Source organism: Gymnoscopelus braueri, assembly GCF_963280865.1.
Source record: "Gymnoscopelus braueri genome assembly, chromosome: 18".
In the NCBI taxonomy this organism is placed as follows: Eukaryota; Metazoa; Chordata; class Actinopteri; order Myctophiformes; family Myctophidae; genus Gymnoscopelus; species Gymnoscopelus braueri.
This window is the reverse complement of record NC_137618.1, coordinates 23623907-23643207: the sequence shown is the minus strand read 5'-3', so window position 1 is coordinate 23643207 and position 19301 is coordinate 23623907. Positions and strand designations below refer to the sequence as shown.

General features: G+C 43.9%; 1 protein-coding gene across 6 annotated transcripts in view; it reads left to right on the top strand.

Annotated features, from left to right (window-relative positions):
• The first annotated feature begins 772 nt into the window (after positions 1–772).
• The window catches only part of abi3bpa (ABI family, member 3 (NESH) binding protein a), a 31597-nt gene continuing 13068 nt past the window's right edge, over positions 773–19301 (top strand). Inside the window, exons 1-12 of one of the 6 annotated variants that reach the window (XM_080456548.1) lie at positions 773–1183; positions 8567–8746; positions 8986–9054; positions 9204–9336; positions 11697–11878; positions 12178–12224; positions 13210–13255; positions 14032–14109; positions 15853–16302; positions 16764–16841; positions 17304–17474; positions 19015–19080. In XM_080456548.1, coding sequence (XP_080312674.1) covers positions 1084–1183; positions 8567–8746; positions 8986–9054; positions 9204–9336; positions 11697–11878; positions 12178–12224; positions 13210–13255; positions 14032–14109; positions 15853–16302; positions 16764–16841; positions 17304–17474; positions 19015–19080 — 1600 coding nt within the window. In that variant the 5' untranslated portion in view covers positions 773–1083. Of the gene's footprint in view, positions 1184–8566; positions 8747–8985; positions 9055–9203; positions 9337–11696; positions 11879–12177; positions 12225–13209; positions 13256–13734; positions 13801–14031; positions 14110–15852; positions 16357–16763; positions 16842–17303; positions 17475–19014; positions 19081–19301 lie in introns of all 6 variants that reach the window. The other 5 variants (XM_080456546.1, XM_080456547.1, XM_080456549.1 and 2 more) reach the window with 5 other exon arrangements.

Here is a 19301-nt window from a genome sequence, read left to right as displayed (position 1 = left end):
GTGCAATGCAACATCAGCATGTGTTTGTGATGGGCTGAATTCTAGCAGAATGACATGTTTGAAGCATGTGCAAAGTATGCGGTCTGCGGCACGTGATTTTGAAGGGCTCTGCAGTTATCCAGCATCGCATGGGTCCATAATGTGTTTCTGCTTTTGGCAGCGTGTATGTTTTGTGGGATGAGAGACAATGTTTCCATGGAGTATAATGGCAGAAATCCCCCTACACTCTGCAGCGCCTTGGATACAGGACGCTAATACAACCTTCAAAACCTCTCCAATTCTCCTTTGGTCTGAGCGAAGAAGGGAGGGAAAATAAATGGACTGAATCTGCACGTGTGGAAGAGTGAGATAGATTAGCAAATAATGTACACAGAACATTATGAAAGTCAACACAAACTAAGAGAGAGTGAAAGAACGAGAGAAGGAGAAAGAGATAATGAGCAATTGAAAGGATTAAAATGGCCTTGGGGATGGAAAGCCAAGTTTAAGGGGACAAGCCAGACTAAGAGGAGGGGAAAAATGGGACAGAGGAGGAGGGAAGAAAAATGAGAACTTTTACACAGTGAGAGAGGAGAGACAGAGAGAAAGAAGGGGGGGGGCAGTGGGAGAGGGAGAAATGAAGAAGGGAGGGGGCAGTGGGGGAGAGAGAGAAAGAAAGGCAGAGAAGGAGAAAGTGCATGTGGAGTGGGTGGGGGGCGGCTCCCTCTGTCCCCTCCCTCTCCCCGTAGAGGTATAGATGGTGCTGGAGGAGCCCGCTACGTCCAGACACCCGGTCAAGTGAGCTGTACTAGTCCTGAGAGCCACCAAACTCAGAGAAGTAGTACAGCCACTACAACCATCTACAGCATACACAGATCCTTCCAGACTGTCCTCAGCACCGCTCTTGTCCCTATTGCTCGTTTCAACTTTCATCCTGTTCACAAGGTTAAGTCAGCAGTTGTTTCCTCGCATTTCTGCCCAGTGAGGTCCGTCCTCCGTTCTTTTTTGCTAAAATTGTTTCACTCAGTTCCTCGTTCAGCTCCTAGCATCTAGCAGCAGTACCACGTTCCTCGTCACACCTGAGACTTGAGCAGACCATCAGTGATGATGCAGCAGCGCGCCCACACCTTCCTGGTCCTTCTCCTCGTGCTCTTCGTAGCTGGGATTGCTTTATCCGGCCCCTCCGTGGCCCACAGGAGCAGAGGTACGTGGCATCTGGCATCCGCATTGTGTTGTACTGTGATGTTTTGTCATCCTTGTCAAATGATCCTGAGTGATAATTCAACTCTGACCTGTTACGGTCCATGTTTACACTTTCAAGGCTTACATTACATTAACGCTCACTTGCTGAGCAAAGCCGCTGGTTCATGGAATGCATTGATATGTATATCCGTGTGTTTGTGCTGGTTAAGTTTGAAGTCACGTGTTGGGATGTACGTTCAGACAGATCCATCTTATTTATTATCGTGATTCAGCCAAGACAAACTGTTGGCAGTTCTAATTTGTATACATTTTATTGTGTGATGGATGCTGGTTGTGGGGATATAGTAGTGATTTGTTTTGATGATGGCTACAGTAGATACTACCCTAATCAGCACACATGTGGTCATAAGGTACAACTGTAGCTCCTCCTTGGGGTTCCCAGACACTTGTTTGGTGGGTGTATCCTTGAAGCAGGTCTAACTGCACTCATCATTATAGCAGATGGTATTAAAAGGGTTTCTCTGCTCCACATGCATACTGAAACTTTTATTTATTCGAAAAATATTAAAGCAAAGTCAAATCCCAACACTGTAAACCCCAAACTCACTCACACTGTACGCCATTTAAAACTCAATTGATTTGGAACTATGCAAACACTGGGTGTTTATGACCCAAGTGCGTTATTCCCATTTCCCTGAAATGAGGAGAGCAGGCGCAGAGAAAAGAGGTCAGCCGCTGCTCATAGTGTCCAATGAAAGTGTTTCCAGGTCGGTGGTCATGGGGGTTAGGCTTGTAGACACCCTGGTGGGATGGCTTTCCCAGAACTGTGCCCACATCACCCACCAAGCAGAAAATCGGTCTGGGTTACAAGCTAGCTAATTACTTTCATTCATTGCTTCTGGCAAGAGATCTTTTATTGTTTCTATAAAGATGTATATTAAAGCGCTCATTAATATATTTACGTCAAAGAACCCAAAGGGAGTCTTGTGATGTAAACAAAAGACATATGCAGACATACAGACCCTTTCCAGAACTACATTTTCTGCAGGTTTTGTATTACCAATTTGAATGTACTGTAAACATAGCTCCTAACTAGTGGTTTCTTTCACAGACATACCATAAAAAGGGGCTTAAACCGGATCCACTAAAGCAAATTAGCTTGTATTGGGCCTTTCTACTGATTAGGATTCCACGTCACGACAGTTGTGGAAAACTGCAGATTTTCCACAAACGTTTGCCATATTGTATCATTATCCTGCCACTGTCTAAGTGCACTTGAACACACACCCACATCTACTGTACACCCACCTACCTGCACACATGCACACACACACACACACACACACACACACACACACACACACACACACACACACACACACACACACACAGTCAAAGAGATTTCTGGCCTCTTGTTGTTTGAGCTGGTGTGTGAGCACTCGTACTGCAGCTGTACTGTTTTCTGTGAATTAAAGTTGGGCACCCTTTAGAGACTTTGATGGTCATAAAATTGATTTGAAGTGAGGAGAGTGGAGTCAGTGAGAAGAGGCAAGCACAGTGGAAAAGACTGTGAAATTGGCTCCCAGACAGCTTCCAATGTGTTGCTAGCTAAACTTGGCTTGCATACAATCAGTGTGCAGATTTGGGAGTTGGATGAAAGAGTGTGTGTGTGTTTTTGCTTTGGGAGGGGTGTTTAAAGCCCATATCGCTCTTCTTCTTGGATCACGTCCTAGTGTTGGATTGAAGCATATTATGTATGTGATATTGTAATGATAGTGTACTGTATGTGTTTGCATGCTTTTTTTTTCAACTATAGAAATACGTATGTAGCCTACTGTTTACAACGGCACTTACACCAGAACAATCTATGATAAGCTAGCGAGCTACAGTAGGTGGAGCAATAAGGTAGCCACACAACAACACAGCTGTGCCAGTCAAAACATGCCTTATATCACGTGTCGAGTAATGATGAGGACAAGGAGAGGAAAAGTGGAGAAATTACTCGAGGGGAGTGGAGGACAAGAGAGATGGATTTAAGGGATTTAGAGGAAGTTGAAAGAGGGTCATGGAGCTGGAAAGATGACTGGAGACAGATATGGGACAGGAGAGATTGAGTGAGGGTAACAGCTGTTGCTCGGTAGAATCTGACACAGGGAGATATAGTGTGAGAGCACGGGGAATAGCACAGAACCAGCCAAGGCAAGGGAGAACGTGGGAGAGTGATCCCCGGCAAGACCCTTTCCAGCTGGGCTGCAAGGCGAAGAGGGTCCAGCCTCCCTCGCGCCAAGAGTCTCGAAGTCCGGTTTCACACATCGGAAAATAGCGGATCTACAAGCTCACAAACGCATTACATCTATGTGATGTCACGTGACTAAGTATAAATCACCCTTAAGAGTGTTCCAGTGACAGAAGAGGATGTGAGAGGTCCATGCTGGGATTGAACAGATCTTTGGTGGTTTGAGGTTCCCCCTTGGTTACAGCGAGGGTATTTCTCATTAGGGCTAATATACAGTAGGTCAGTGCTATTGATATATCAACAAACACTTCCTGAGAGGTCTCTCTCTCTCTCTCTCTCTCTCTCTCTCTCTCTCTCTCTCTCTCTCTCTCTCTCTCTCTCTCTCTCTCTCTCTCTCTCTCTCTCTCTCTCTCTCTCTCTCTCTCTCTCTCTCTCTCTCTCTCTCTCTCTCTCTCTGTGCTGTGCTTACCAGCGTCGCTGGCATGGGGGCTTGTGGGATTTTGACACTTCACTGACTTAAATGAAGGCGACTGTTTTACCGAGGGCCGTTAAACATCTCTGCCTTTCTCCCCAGTGGTGGGAGCCAAGTCCCTCACTACCTCTTCTCTCCTCCGTTCCCAGGGCAGAAACCTGAGAGTCCAACATATGCCAGAGCTGCATGAAATCATGCTGAGACTCAAAACCTTTGTGTGTGAGAGAGAGAGAAAGAGAGAGAGACATCATGGGTCATGCAGTCAGTTTAATGAATTCTATAGACATTATGATCCATTATAGGGTGTGAAGTTTATACACAGCAAATTACGTGAATACATTGATTTGGGATGAGTGCCTTCAATCACACAGTAGAGCAGATTGCTGTGATGTTCAATGGCAGGATATGAGTTCCTTATTTTGTCTGTTCCAACAGCTAGTACTGCCAGACGCAACAGCAACAGTTCTTCCACACGATTCGAAATAAATCAAGTCTTTCTTGTTGTTGTCCCATTCCAAGACATTTGAGATGCTGCTTTGGATATTTCTAGTTCATTACCTCACAGAATAATCTCACAGAGTATATAAACAGAGCACTTGCTTCCATATACTGTAGTTCCCCTCATTTTGCAAAAAAAAGTGGAAGTGTGAGCAGTCGTACACAGACAGGAGAGTACGAGTGGGCTGCCAAGAATAATTAGTTTGGCAGTGTCAGACAGAAGGATCTAAATCAACAACTAAAGCACTGACAGTGGTTCCAGAAATACATAATACACATGCATACATGAACACTTATGCACACAAGCGTGTGTGTGTGTGTGTGTGTGTGTGTGTGTGTGTGTGTGTGTGTGTGTGTGCGTGTGCGTGCGTGCGTGCGTGCGTGCGCTCGCGCGCTGACAACCTTATTAACCTACTCCCTTCCCAGAGGACCATCCATCATCACTGATGAGCCAAGATTGCCTCTCCTGAGCTCACTTGCCTCCAGTGAGTGTTTCCATTCAGTCTTTCCAGTGAAAGGGAGTTTCTCAGTTTCAGACCCAGAAGATCACACTCCCTGGCTCCTAGTTCAAAACAGGACCAGAGCCATGGTGGTGTTTGTTGAATGATGTGGCACTGTTTATTGTATGATCTGACGTGTTTATTGGCTGACTCTTTACGGATTGATGAATTTGCTGGTATTATAATTGCTGATGGACCAGCTACAGTATATTCTTGTTGCCTTTATTGCTGTTATGCTGTGAACAACTCAGAGGCAATACATAATGTACTTCACAGGATGATTATCCCAACCCGGTTGGGCAGCAGTATATCTTGTAGCCTTGGAATACAGCTGAACATTGTGCAAAGTTACAGTACAGTATGTGCTTCTCTCTACCGCCAAATGAATGTGTGGAGAGCAAAGGGCTGCCTTTTTCATGATGTTTTTAGTGACAGGATTCGGTTTTATCACCTATGCTGTACTTAAGAATGTCAGCATGATGCCATGGATGGACTTGGATTTGCCTAAGCTATCTCAGACATGTGCAGAAATATGTGGTCTTTTCATCATACCCTTCAGATGACTTTCATGAATTCCCTGATTCCCTGGTGGGCTTGCAAGCAGATGGATGGATTTCTACAGGATAGATTAACAATAAACGAGAAAGGGGCACACCGCAGAGAGCATATCTCTGCCAGGCCGGGTGGTCTACCCAGGGCGGTATAAGAGGTAGAATGTGGTCAGACAATGGTCAGAAAATCCTTTTATCCAATCATTCCATGCTGACAAGGGACTCCAGTTTGAGATGACTTTAGTTCACAACAAAATCAGGATGCAAACACATTAAAAGGAGTTTCACCAAAGACCGTACATGATTTATTCTTTAATGTAACAATCTGAAATCATCAGTTTTGTTCGATCTTGAGAATAACATTATTTATTTATACGTTTTTTTTCAGCATTTATTATCAGTCTCACGATATCATAGCTCATGTCTCATATGATATGATAGTTGCATTGTTTGAGTAACGGATTGCTGGGTGGTGGAATAAAGGGAACTCTTTGTCATGTCTTTGGGTGGCAGAAATTATATTATTCCATGTAACAATGTTACATAATGTTCTTCTTCACAGCATAATCAAATATCAATTATAGCCAATTGGTATGGAATGTCACAACTCTGTATGATACATTTTTATCACATGAGTCCAGAGATCATGTGTAGCGATTTGTGTGATTTTAGGACAAAATCTGTAGGAGGAGTAGCAAAAAGTGTGTTTTGAAAAAAATGCTAAATCTATTTAGGCAGAAATGGGCATGGCCTACAGTATTCAGTATATGGACACAGTATGATTCACTAGCTATAGACCAAAACATAAAGCGGGCTGGTATAGCATCACCATCAGACCAATTAGAAAAATATGCAGGGAGTGATTTCCTTGGCTTACTGGCAGTGTGCACAAGAAATTTGGCAATGATCGGTCTAGTTTGCAAGATTAGCTTCGGACACACAGACAGACAGACAGACATTCTGGCCACAGCCTTTGCTTGGTGGAGATCTCAATTATAGTTTCACATTACAAATGCCCAGTGACAAGAAAAAAAATGTTTCACGACGTCAAAACGTTTGTGGAGAAATAAACAGAAGACATAGGGTACTTTTTTACCCCGCCTCACTATATTTTCTTTTCACAACAAAATAATAGGATTTAGATTCGAAATCGGCAAGGTTTGCCTTTAACTTCACAGTAATGACACGGCCTAGACAAGTTGAGGTCCGAGGATGCAGCTATATAACGACCTTTGGCCCCTGGCACCACTATGGCCTTGCACTTTCTGGACATGAAGCACAGACCACCCTTGTTTCCATGGGGACAAGCCCCATCCTTCAGATTATGCTTAAACACAGTGGAGGGACGAGTTGAAATCGGGTTAACATGTCTCAGTTGTCTGCTGCACTATGGTCCTCATAAAACAGGCTGCGGTTACACACACACACACACACACACACACACACACACACACACACACACACACACACACACACACACACACACACACACACACACACACACACGTGACTTGGCAAATCAATGCCTCGACAGTCTGTTCTGGGTACTTGGCTGTTGATTCTTTTCCTTTGAAGTTGATTGATTGTAGGGGTTATGACTGGATCCATTTCTAAAATCTTTATTCATTTTACGCTGGAAACATTGATAAGTCTAATAGTCCCCAAGTGGTGTGTGGGCCAAGCGGCTGGGCTTTGGACAGGGTTGCCGTGGGCCTGGGCCAGTGTTTGCTTGTATTGGAGCTTAAAAACGTCTGCCAGAACTTTTCTAATGTTTCATATACTGAGAGCCCTCTCCCTCAGAGCCAGTCCCTCTATTGTTTTATCGGAAACATTGAGGGAGAAAAAAAACAAATGCAGCTTTGATAGAAAGCACACAGCTGGAAAAGCATGGGACTATTTTTCGAACTCAGGGCTTCCCCCTTTTTTCGCTGTGTCTCTGGGTTGGCTTCTGACAACTGCTGGCATAGTGCCTCAAACAAAGTTCCACTATTTCATTTAACTCTTAAATGTGAGCCAAGCATATGCGCTGAGGGGAATACTGCACGAGTCTTGCACAAAGCGAGTACATATAAGTTCTATAGTAAAGCGTGTCATATTTGCCACTCTCTCACCCACCGCAGATTCATTTGTTCTTGGCTGAAGCAGCAGCTCTCTGCAGTTCTCTGACCTCACACACCATCACTGTAGTTGTTGTTAAGTCAGGTTTTTCGTTCATTATCAAAGTACATTTAAGTACTAAGAATTTCACTGCCTGCAATGTTGCCAGAGCTGTGCATGTGAGTGCATGTGACAATAAAGATCTTGAATCTTGATCATTAGATACTCATCAGGAACTCTCAGCTACCGCCCTCATACTTCCCCCACCAATCATAACAACAACTACAACAACAACAACAACAACAAAAACAACAATATGAGCTGTCCTGTGGGCTCTCTGGGAGTCCTGTGGTGTACGTCCTCTGTTAACCTCTGCCTCCAAGCACTGGCAATGTGCAGTTGGACTCGGTGCTGACAAACAGTTCATTCTGGCAGGGAACATCAAGATGCTTGGCAGGGGACTATGTTTATGTGCGTGCGTGTGTGCGTGTGTACGTGTACTTGTGTGTGCATTTGTGTCTATTTGTGTGTGCACATGCTTTCTATTTTATGCTATGCTCTCTGTTTTCTAATTTACTTTCAAGCCAAGTGTTTGCAGATTTTTTATTTACTCTAACATTTGCCTTAATTCAAAGCCACTTCCATGAATTGAGGCATACCCGTGCCACTGCTAGCACCTCATAGAATCTCACACACACACACACACACACACACACACACACACACACACACACACACACACACACACACACACACACACACACACACACACACACACACACACACACACACAGAGTATACAATTATTGTAAGTAGCGTATGCTTAAGTTCTAACTATAACTGTGATGTTTGCACCCAATGAGCACATAATAAAATGTGTTAATAGGTGCCTCTCATCTTGTTGTTCGGCCTTAATCATTGCTATTGCAAAACAAAAGTAGTGTGTGTTCAGTAAGATGTTTTGCTCTTCATTCAATATGATTAAATACTTGAGGATTGAATAGAACGTGTCCTTTCTCTCTCCCCGCAGTGAGACGTCAGAACATGAAGGTACGCATCAATGCCACAGGAGACACCATCGTAATGAAGTTTCTGCGTCCCAACGCCGACACCAAGCTGGAGGGTTATATCCTAGGCTATGGCAGTAGCATGTTCTCCAAGCAGTTCATCCAGTTGCCTGAGAATGGACAGCCCTACGAGACCGAGATTGGTAGGAATCGTTCTTCATGCTGTGTTTGAATGTTTTATTTTGAGCCTTTGTTTAGTTACTGCTCAAGTCTGTGTGTCCCTGAGAGAGAACAGCATATCTGTGGAGGTTCAGCGTGCATTCCTCCACATCACCATTGGCCCCTGTCGACAGTTAGCCCTGATATCTATCCCCCATGAGGCATTTGGGCCCTATTGGGGGGTCAACCTTTATTTTGACCCTTCCTTCCTCTTGATTTTCAGATGCAGAACCCAAATACCTCATCGCTGTCCAGCCCATCCCACTCAATGACGTGAAGAAACACTGCACAGGTAAAGAATGATTCCTGAATACAATTAAGAATAATGTAGCATTATAAATGACATGGATACGGTAATACTAAGATTCAACTCTGAAGCACGAGCTGTTCAACATCAAAATAGACCTTGGACGTTGATGGAGGGCCATCTTCTCCCCTTAGGGAAAGTTGAACTGGAGAAGCCACTTCATCTGGTCATTGGTTCCGTGACCCCAACCTCAGTGCTGTTGTCGTGGGGGACGCTGCTGAAGACCCCCTATGAGGGCAACATCATGAAGGACTGCCTGGAGGATGGGTGAGATTTACACACACATGCAATGTGGGGAGAACTGAATGGGGTGCGAGGGCAGTTGTTACACTCACTGGGCACTGTTACTTTCATTTTTGGGTCTGGATGGTCATGCCTCTGACCAAAGACAGAAAGACAGGGTGCTAAGGATGCTCACATGATGTGCCAATAAAGCAGTCACACTGATCCATAGAGATTCACTTTCTGCTTTTTGAATCAATATACATACCAACTGTACAGTTGTTTTTAGAGGAACAGATGGAGGAAGAATGAATTGCACACAATTGTGTGCGCCACACACACTTACATGCACACACACACACACACACACACACACACATTAAATAAAATAAATGAATGCCCTATTTTATACGGGCAAATTTAGCTAAAAAAGCCGCTTGCAATTTATTTATTTTTGAGAATATTTGCCTAATGACATGCACAAATAGGGATGCCAGGTTGAAAGTGGTTAAGCCTGTCTGTGGGTTTTAAAAACTATCTAGAGTTCACATCTAGAGTTTGGGCCGCTACGCAGCTTTCACACCTACGTCGCTCTGCCGATTCGACCAATATGTCTGAGTCATAGTGTCGGGGCTTTGTCAGAGTACCCGTTGTACCGTCTGTCTGTGTCTCTGTTGTGCCCATATATGGAGACGTCTATCTGTCTACCTGTGTCCCATTTATGCCCATATATGGAGATATCTGTATCTATCAGTCCTCGTCTCTTTTATGCCTATATATGGATATTCCTGATGTCATCAGTATATGCCCATATATGGGCATACCCCCTTTTGTGCCCATATATGGAGCTGACTCGTTGTTTTGTTTAATGGTTATGTTGTCATAGTGACGTGGCTGTGGTTTGTTTATGGCTGAGTCAGAATGATGTCAGAGGTCCGCCCGCCGGCCCGCCCTCCCATTAGCCAATTTTAATACAGGATATTTAACCAATGACAAGTATTAACAAGGGCTTGTGACTAAATAATAACTACATTGGATCCACTGGAACAGACTGTACACACACAGCTTTTTTTCCCATTTCCTGAAAAGTACCGGTATTGGACATACAAGGTTTCTGCCCGATGGCGATGATATGATTCCCTTAAGTCTCTCATATTACGGAGCAGCAGAGCCAATACATGGAGTGTTCACAGGTGTTTAGGAGAGGAGTCCTCCCACAAGGCCTAAGTCACACTTCCTCTTCTCACTGAAATCCCCCGTTCTCTCCATATGGAGAGAGAGCAGCTTTGGAAAAGCCATTGGAAAGCTTGACCTCACTCTGCTATGACTATGCCTAAATCTTCTGTTGGTTTTATAAATTTGCTAATGTTAGTTTCATCTGTATCTCCTGAAATAGGGGAAAGAAACATGTAGTGCTCGTATAGCACTGCTAAAAGTCTTCCCCAGGAAGGACAAGGACAATGGAAGCTGAACTACAGTAGAAACTCAGCTACTTTACTACAGTCAGAAACAAATAACCAAATGACCTAGCTTAAACAGAACTTTTTAACATTTTTAAAAACAAAAAAAATATTTTAAAAGTTGCCTTTTAGAGCTGCATTTTCAATTCACAGTTCCAACGTTTGTGGTGTATTAGGGGTAATTGTTTACAGGTGAGCGGCATGGTCCTGATGGGATTTAAGGAAAATGTTGTGACACGACTGTGTTCAACTGAATAGAGTGTCAACACATTATGTTCAGTTGAAAACATGCCATTTTCACAGCGTGGCTCTGTGAAGAAGAGAACATCTGTGACTCTGTGTCTGTCTGTATGTCCGACTCTAATCCCCAAACCGCTGGACCAATCACCAAATTTCTTGAGCATGCTGCCAGTAGGCCAAGGAAGTTTTCCTTGTTTTTTTGTTTTCACACATGTTTTATATTTTTTTTCAGGAAATGCCACCTAGATCGGGGCTCGGAGAGTAGAGTAGGTCAGGTTGTGTGATGACTAATACGTTAAGCTTAAACTACCGCTTCCACCAGACCAATCCTCAATCAGTACATGGACTTTTGTCTCTTTTGTGGGGGCAAGGCGGTTGTCCCCTCTGTCTAAATTCTAGTGGTATTTTCTAATATTTGAGGAGCAATTATTATTAGACAATTTGTTGAAAAGTTACATTTATTTACTCCAAAAAGTGTATTTAAAAGACAAGATGTCAAGATGAACTAGTAATTCAACTAGTTTCAATTATTGTTTTTAATCCTTGTAGCCGTATATTCCCTACACCGACCTTGACTCATGTCCGAGTTTCACTGGATGATTCCTTGTTTGATACAGATATTGTAGCTCTTTTGAAAATACAGTAATACATATACAGTCGCATATTGTATTCTATAAAACAATGTGTATATTTTTGTTGTCTCAGACACTACACAGTGCGTTATCGTGAGAGGAACAGGAAGTGGAACTTCCAGACGTGCCCTACCAGCGACACTGTCATTGACAACTTGAAACCCAACACAGCCTATGAGTTTGGAGTGCAACCCAACTCTAGGGATGGAAATGGAATGTGGAGCAAGCCAGTCATTCATAACACCAATATGGGGGGTAGGTAACAAAAACCGTATCCTCTTCTTGCAGTAAATTTTGGGCATGTGCACAGCATGAAATCCCAGTCTTAATTTAATTTAACATTTGTACACTTTTTGGAGTTAAATTAACATTAACCACAACCTCATATGCACTGTGCAATAGCTAACTTGTGAAACCATCAACCTCTGTAGTTATTTCATGAGTCATTGTGACCCACATCTTCTTCAAAACATCTTCGCGATCTTATGGTTTTGATTAGTTCTATTTCTTTCCATCTGTGCCACTTATTTGTTTACTGTTATTGTGTTTTCCAGATAAGTCCATGCAGAAACCATATAAACCACGTCCTGTCAAGCCTGTGGTATGTATGTCTGGACAACATTCTGTTTCAATAATGTTTAAAACATTGCTTTTTAAAGTGAATTTTATTTTGTAGACTGTTTTTGAGGCATATTGTACCGAACTGCAACATGGCCTGCTTGTACCGAACTGCAACATGGCCTGCTGGTTATGCAATATAACTAATCTAATTTAACCTGAAAATACATTCTTTTTTTTACATCAGGTGCATTTTGTATTTTGTTTTCCAAAATAAATATCTTATTTTCAGGGAATGCATCTGAAAGCCAGCAGTATGCTTCAGTGATGGTGTAGTGAGCATTAGTGGGTGTAATATGGTCTCATGTTTGGATCATTTTCTTTTCCAACCTGCTGCTGAATGGAAACTGCATCAGTGCAGCCAGAGCTGACCAAGCCAAAGCGAGCAGACCCATGACTATAGCTTACTTCTGGAATAGAAGAGCAGAGAGCAGAAGGAAAGAGGAGGAGCGGAAATGGGGAGAAAGCAGAAGGGTGTGGAGGAGAGTTGAGGAGAGAAAGATGGAGAGGTGATTGTTGGTGCCGAGTTTCTGACCGTGAAACGCTGTCGCGTCACATCGGCCCCCATGCTCATAAAACACCACAGCTGCTGAGCATCAACTGCAGCACTGGCATTTCCTAAAAGCCCCGTTATACTTATACTAAAATAGCAAATCTACAAGCTCACAACGCACTGCGTTGTGCCGTGTTGTGAGCTTGTAGAGTTGCTATTTTTTGTGCATGACACGATAATAAAGCATAAATCAGGCCGCAGGCGTAAGGGATCTTGGAATAATAAGATTACCGCTGGCCGGGACGTTTACAAATTCAACATGGGGAAGGAAGGTCACAGGGTTTCACAATGCAGTGAGAGATATTTATAAAGGGGATTTTGGTTTTACTGTGTTGTGTGACTTGTGCCTATTTACATGATATACTTGGACTAATCAGAAATGTCTTAATTCATCTTCTCGTCTTTCTCCCGACAGAAACCCTTCATGACAGGCACACGCTTCACCTTCCCTCCCCGCCATGGTAAGCCAATAGAGACTTTGGTCAACCCACTGAAACTTGTTTTAATACGGCAGCAGACGTTTTACTGGATACAGTGATTTATCACTGCTCAGAAATGTCTGTTTCAGCCCCCCTCACTGACCCTTGCTTTAAGAGCTGGAAGAATTTTAACTGGATCTTTGATTTATCATTTTGCAGGCATCATCATCATCATACCCAATCCTTTGGTGTAATCTCACAATCTTCCTTTGGCTGGTTTATTGTAGGCTAGGAGGATTTTGTTTCCTGACCATGAAGTGGTGTGCAGCATATACTCTTTAACTGTTATAATTTGTTAATTAAGATTGAGCTATATTGCACCAATGCACATACAGTATACCCCACATTCTGTAGCCATGGTATATTAACAGATGCTGTCTTTTTCAGGACTCAAATAAGACGTCTTCGGGGATGATTTATTTACTTTTTAAATATTAATCACTTCCCTTTGTCCTTCTCAGTTCTCCATAATAGGACCCAGGGCAGGCTGCCCCTCTTCCGGAATGTAGCCTCCAAGACAAACCGCGGTAATGACCTCTGTGACCCTTAACTTGGCTCAAGGGTTTTTTGTTTTTTCTTTCTCCTCGGAAAAAGCCCCTGACCACAACTCTGACCTTCCTTTCTGAACTCTCCATCTCTGTCTCTTCTCAGGAAATCTTAGAGAAGCCATCGTTCGTCCACATCAGTTGTACTCACTACACGCTGTAGGGCATAAGTATATTTCTCCCAGATTTCATGTTGTACATTATATTCCTCAGCTCCGACCCCCACCACTAGACAGGATTCCCTGTCAACCGCTGGAACCTCAATGCCTCTGGTCACCAAACAGCCAATCGGTAAAATGAGTCACAGAATTATTTTTTCAAAGCGCTTCATTGGCACTCAGCCTGGCTGCGTGCAATTACAGGCTTGGCAGACGGTATTCTGGAGGTTGTCTTGTTTGTAAAGGACTGCATGAAGCAAGAGTGCATGCATACTCTGAGTAAGAGGATACACATCCCCATGGAAGCCCGAAAGCGAGAGAGATTCAGTTCGTAATGAGGCGAAGGTAGGTGGCCTTGGCTTCACAGCATTTTAAACTATGTAGTTCATAGGTATTCAAGTATGGCCTCCAGGCTCTGTTACGTTTTTCTTCTGCATTGATCTGGCCAATATGCCACATATAGTTCATGCAGTAATTGATAGTGAATCAATCAAACAAATGTGCCAGCTAGCAGTGCTGTGGAGGCCTGGACTTGAATCACCTTGGTCTACAGTAACCATATGTTTGCGCAGAGAGAGAATGACCTCTGACCAACACTGAGAGCATTGAATAGGTGCTTCTCATTCACGCAATACGTTACAGATCAGTCACATCCTGCAAACTACGTGTCCATGTCTTTCTCAACATTCCACTCTCTGTCTTTCATCTCTTTACCAGTATTCCATCCATTGTCCATTCATTTTTACATCATTATGGAACTTTGTATGTGTTAATTCTCTCTTCACTGCCAGATACTATTCCTGTCAGTATCAATGTTGTTCATTCATTACTTTCCTGATCTTCTTCACTGTCTTTTTTTAAACTATATTAGTTTCTTCTGATCCCAACCCCAAGGCTTTAGCTTTCAGCCGGATGCATTGTAGATGGTGTGAAGTCTGCATGGAAAAGTTGCATGCACCAGACATTCTTCTCTCACAGGAACTTCGTCTTCTTTTTTACTTCTACTTTTTATCTTGTCTGTGACTTCTGTCCCCCTCATAATTGTCTTATTCAGTAGTTATTTAAATTTCAAACCTCATCAATATCAGACAAGGCCAGCTATTTTACAATGCTTGGATTCCGATTCTGTTCGATGTTAGTAAGGACACTGTGTTATGCCATCTATTGTACTGTATAGTATAGTAGTAGTACATAACTGAACTGCCATAACCCAAAGAAGTACTATAAACATTACATGGCCATAAAGATGAGTAGAGGTGCTAAACACCTGGAATGTCCTGTTATCTGTTCTGTTGCTTTTCTGTTCCCCCTATCTTTCTCTCACGTGCACTGTGGTGAGCACCTTATCAGATTGAACAATCAATCTGGAATGGTCCATCAAAATCCCACGGCAGGTGATCAATCAGCGGCCATTAAAACCTCATGTCTCACAGCCCCTTAGAGGCAAAGCCAATGGATTTGGACGGCCGTCACTTGCATGCATCCTGGGCCTGGTAGCCCAGTCTGTGCGTAGTAATACGGTTGTAACACTGCAACCAGCTCCATATGGGCTGTTCCCCTTTGAAATTGGATTCCCTATATCAGACTCGTGCCAGTTGGAATTCATCATTTAACCCCTGGTTTGGTCCACAATAAGTTCTGTGAGAGCTCAAACCAGCTGCTACAGTATTGGCTAATCCAAGTACATTTGATGTCCATCTATCACTCTTCTATCTTATGATTCTTTTTCCTAGAATGGTTTAATCCACCTTTGTGTTCTTCGTTTTGAAAGACATTAAATTGATGGTAAAGGTGATTCTTCTATTATTCTAGATATTGTGTTTGATAGAACCATGTTGTGCCATCATGGCTATACTTTTCTCTCTCACATACCCAGGAGGAGGAGACCAGCCCAGATCTGCTTTCCCTCCCTTCCTGGATGTCCCTGTCACACCAAAGCTCCTTCCTACCCTGCCCTTTCCCACCACCCATGTCCCTGTGACAGTCACACAGACAAAAGGAGAGAGACTGCAGGGACATACCCAGTCCCAACCCAAACCCAAGCTCAAACCCCAATCTCAGCCCAAACCCCAAGCCAAGCCCAAGCCACCATCCCAGCCCAAGTTCAAACCCAAACCTAGACCCCAATATCAACCCCAGCCAAAGCCCCAGTCCAAGCCCAAGCCCCAACCTCAACCAATGATCCCACCCCAGCCCCGAACCAAACCTATAGCCCAGCCTCAGAGTAAGGTTCAACCTCAGCCTCAACCTGGGCCTCAGATCCACCCTGAAACCAAGACCCAGCCTCAATCCTCCAGGGTCAACCAAAGTCAGACGGTCTCTCCGGGTAAAGACCCTGCTCTTTTCCATCAGCAATATAATATAGACTCTCAAATTTTAAGTAAGTACATTTTAAAGGGGGATATTGTATTATTTTGTCGTTATATCAGTCGCAATCTGATTGTGCAGTTATTGCAATGATTAATTCAAATTATACTGGGATCATCCGATTATCCCTAGTTATACAGATCACAACGGGTCTTTGAGTAGCACACCCGTAAATCAGCTTAAATCAGTCCAATTGAATGGCCTCGTTTTGCAGTATTTCTAGCAATACATTTCCAGTATTCCTCCACTTAGATGTCATGCAAACTGTGTTATATGAACTATTGTTTGATTCAGAGACCTAATATAATGACAATGTTATGAAAGAATAGATAATGTAGGACATGCCCCCTTTAAAATTCAAGAAATGTCTAAAGTTGCACAGAATCTTCAGATAAATAGTGAGTTCTCTTCCACATACAGCTCCTAGTCATCCAGAAGAGAGCAAGCCTCTGGCCATTCCTGCCCTGGCTACAGAGAAGGCCAGTAGTAACAATCTGGGTAAACACGATGACAGTTTTGTCCCATTACCGTCCTCTGTTGTCATCAAGCCACTTGAAACCTAATGCTTTCAGTGAGCCTTCCAGCTGTCCATCAGTCATTGGATGATGTCAATGCTTCCCCCCATTATTCCACCCTCCACCCTGTGTGCTCCCCACCCTGCCATTACTCCTGCCTCCATCGCTGCCTCCATTCTCAGTCCACCACACTCACGCCACCCCTCACCATTCACAGCCAGACGAGTCCCGCTGACTTTGCCTACGATTTTCATTTACGCTTATGTCACGTCATTCTTCAATTCATTTTTCCTCTGCTTTCCTCTTTCATGTTCCTATACAGTTTGTATTCACTGATGCTTTCGCTCTGTTTATTCCACCTAGGTCTGCTCAAGCAGGAAGTGGATTGTAACCTAACTTGACCTCACCAACTGCCCCCCCCCCTGCCCCCCTTCTTTTCATCTAGGTATCGGCATCAAGAAGCCTGCTGCTGCCCCTCACTCACCCATTATCCCAACAGCCAGAAACGTCACGCTGTCTCGACCTCGGGTCCCTCCCATTTCCAACCCTAATGGCCTCAGACCATTGGCTCCGCCCAAGAGCTCCAACTCTTCCCTCACCTCCATCATGCCTGGGGGTAATGGAACACTTAGTTCCCCTCCTTCTCTCTTCCACACATCCTTTATTCCCATGTAACTACCTCAGATTCCCTTCCCAGGTTTCCTGTGGCTCCTTAAAAAGTCTAAATAAAATATGGGAAATTAAGTCAACACATTTAATAACATTTAGCTGTAGGCATTATATATGCAGATGGTCCATTTAAGGCTGATGGGAATTGGAAAAATGGTCATGCACAATGGCCTCTATAAAATATTAGTGTGTATTTGTTTGATTAACATAGGAGACAGTGAGAGACTAATAGAAGTTTTACATTATGTTAGCTAGCTACAGACGTCGACGTCTGGCTGTGTGTAATCTTTTTGTTATTATCAGTTGTGGTTGCTAGATAGGGATGAGCCAAGATGGGGAGAAGCTAATTTAATGAAAAATGGGTGGGGGAAGATATATTTCCGAGGTGGTTGACTCTGACAGGAAACGGGGCAAGGTGCAATTTACGCTGAAAGACATTCACGTCACAAGCCATTAAAAACTAAAGTGAACTGGAGTTTATATCTAGAATACAAAACTGTCTCCCCCCTTAACTTGTTTTGAAGTGAATGTCGTACACGTCTTTTCCGGTTGACTCTTTTCACACACACACACACACACACGCACACACACACACACACACACACACACACACACACACACACACACACACACACACACACACACACACACACACACACACTCACACTCTCTCGCTCTCTCTCATGACCCTACTGTATTTGTGTCTCTTGATTTCAAGCTGCGAAATGAGTGTCTGAGGGAACGTCTGACAGTTAGACATTGGGTTCAAATGACCACAGTAGTCTAGACTCTGGACCCAACATTGAGCCATTGTGAGCCTTTCTCTTTCCCATTCCTCTCCTGCCTCTTCTTTTGCTCTCTAAACTCCCCTTATAGTCCAGATGTGCCACATGTGCTCCTGGAGGTCCTCCCTTTTCGGTGTACATTTCACACCTTCACCTAAAGGAACGGTGGCGTCTTTGGGGTCAAGGGTCGTTAACATGATTTACGCTCCGGCTGGCCAGCCCGGGTGGGAAGTCTGGCCACAACACTGGCCAGGACACACCACATTTACACTGGCCATGCCAAGCCAAGCATTGGGCAGCCAGCACCACCACCGCAGCCAGTCTCAGTCACTCATTTCTCTCTCACTCACTCACGCACGCACGCACGCACACACATGCATGCACACAAAAAAGACCTGAGGAAGGACGTGAGTTAGAGGGGAAGTCAAATGATAGGCTAGATGTTGTGCTTTAAAGTCTCGCCAGTTCCACTATGTCTTTAACATGTGCATAAACCAGGTGGATGAAAGCACAAACAACTGTCCAGCTGTACAAAAAAAATGTGCGTCCTGGGAAAGACACCCGTCTATCTTTCGCTTCTGGCTCTCCGTTTCCTCCGCATCGCAGGGCTCCCTTTGGTGTTCCCTCATGTGAACACATGTTTGGCATGTTGACAAGACATGCAAGCATTTTCATAACAGACCCCTCTTCTCCCTCCAACAGCCGACGGGGAGCACCATAAGGGCCATGGCCTTCTCAAACCTGTGTTGAGCTCCAAAGATAAACTGGGTAAAGACGAAACCCGAGGCTTGACTCTCAGTATCGCTCACCCACTAACCTGCGTCTCTGAGAGGCATTGTTTTGTCCTGTCACCCACAGTGTCACTGACCTGTGCTTATGCCACAATCCCTTGGTGCTTTGTGTGGCCGCATCTGTGTTGTCTAATGTGTACTGTGTCATCAGCTGGGACTGAGGCTGAATCTCCATACTCGATACTTCTTCCTCGTCAC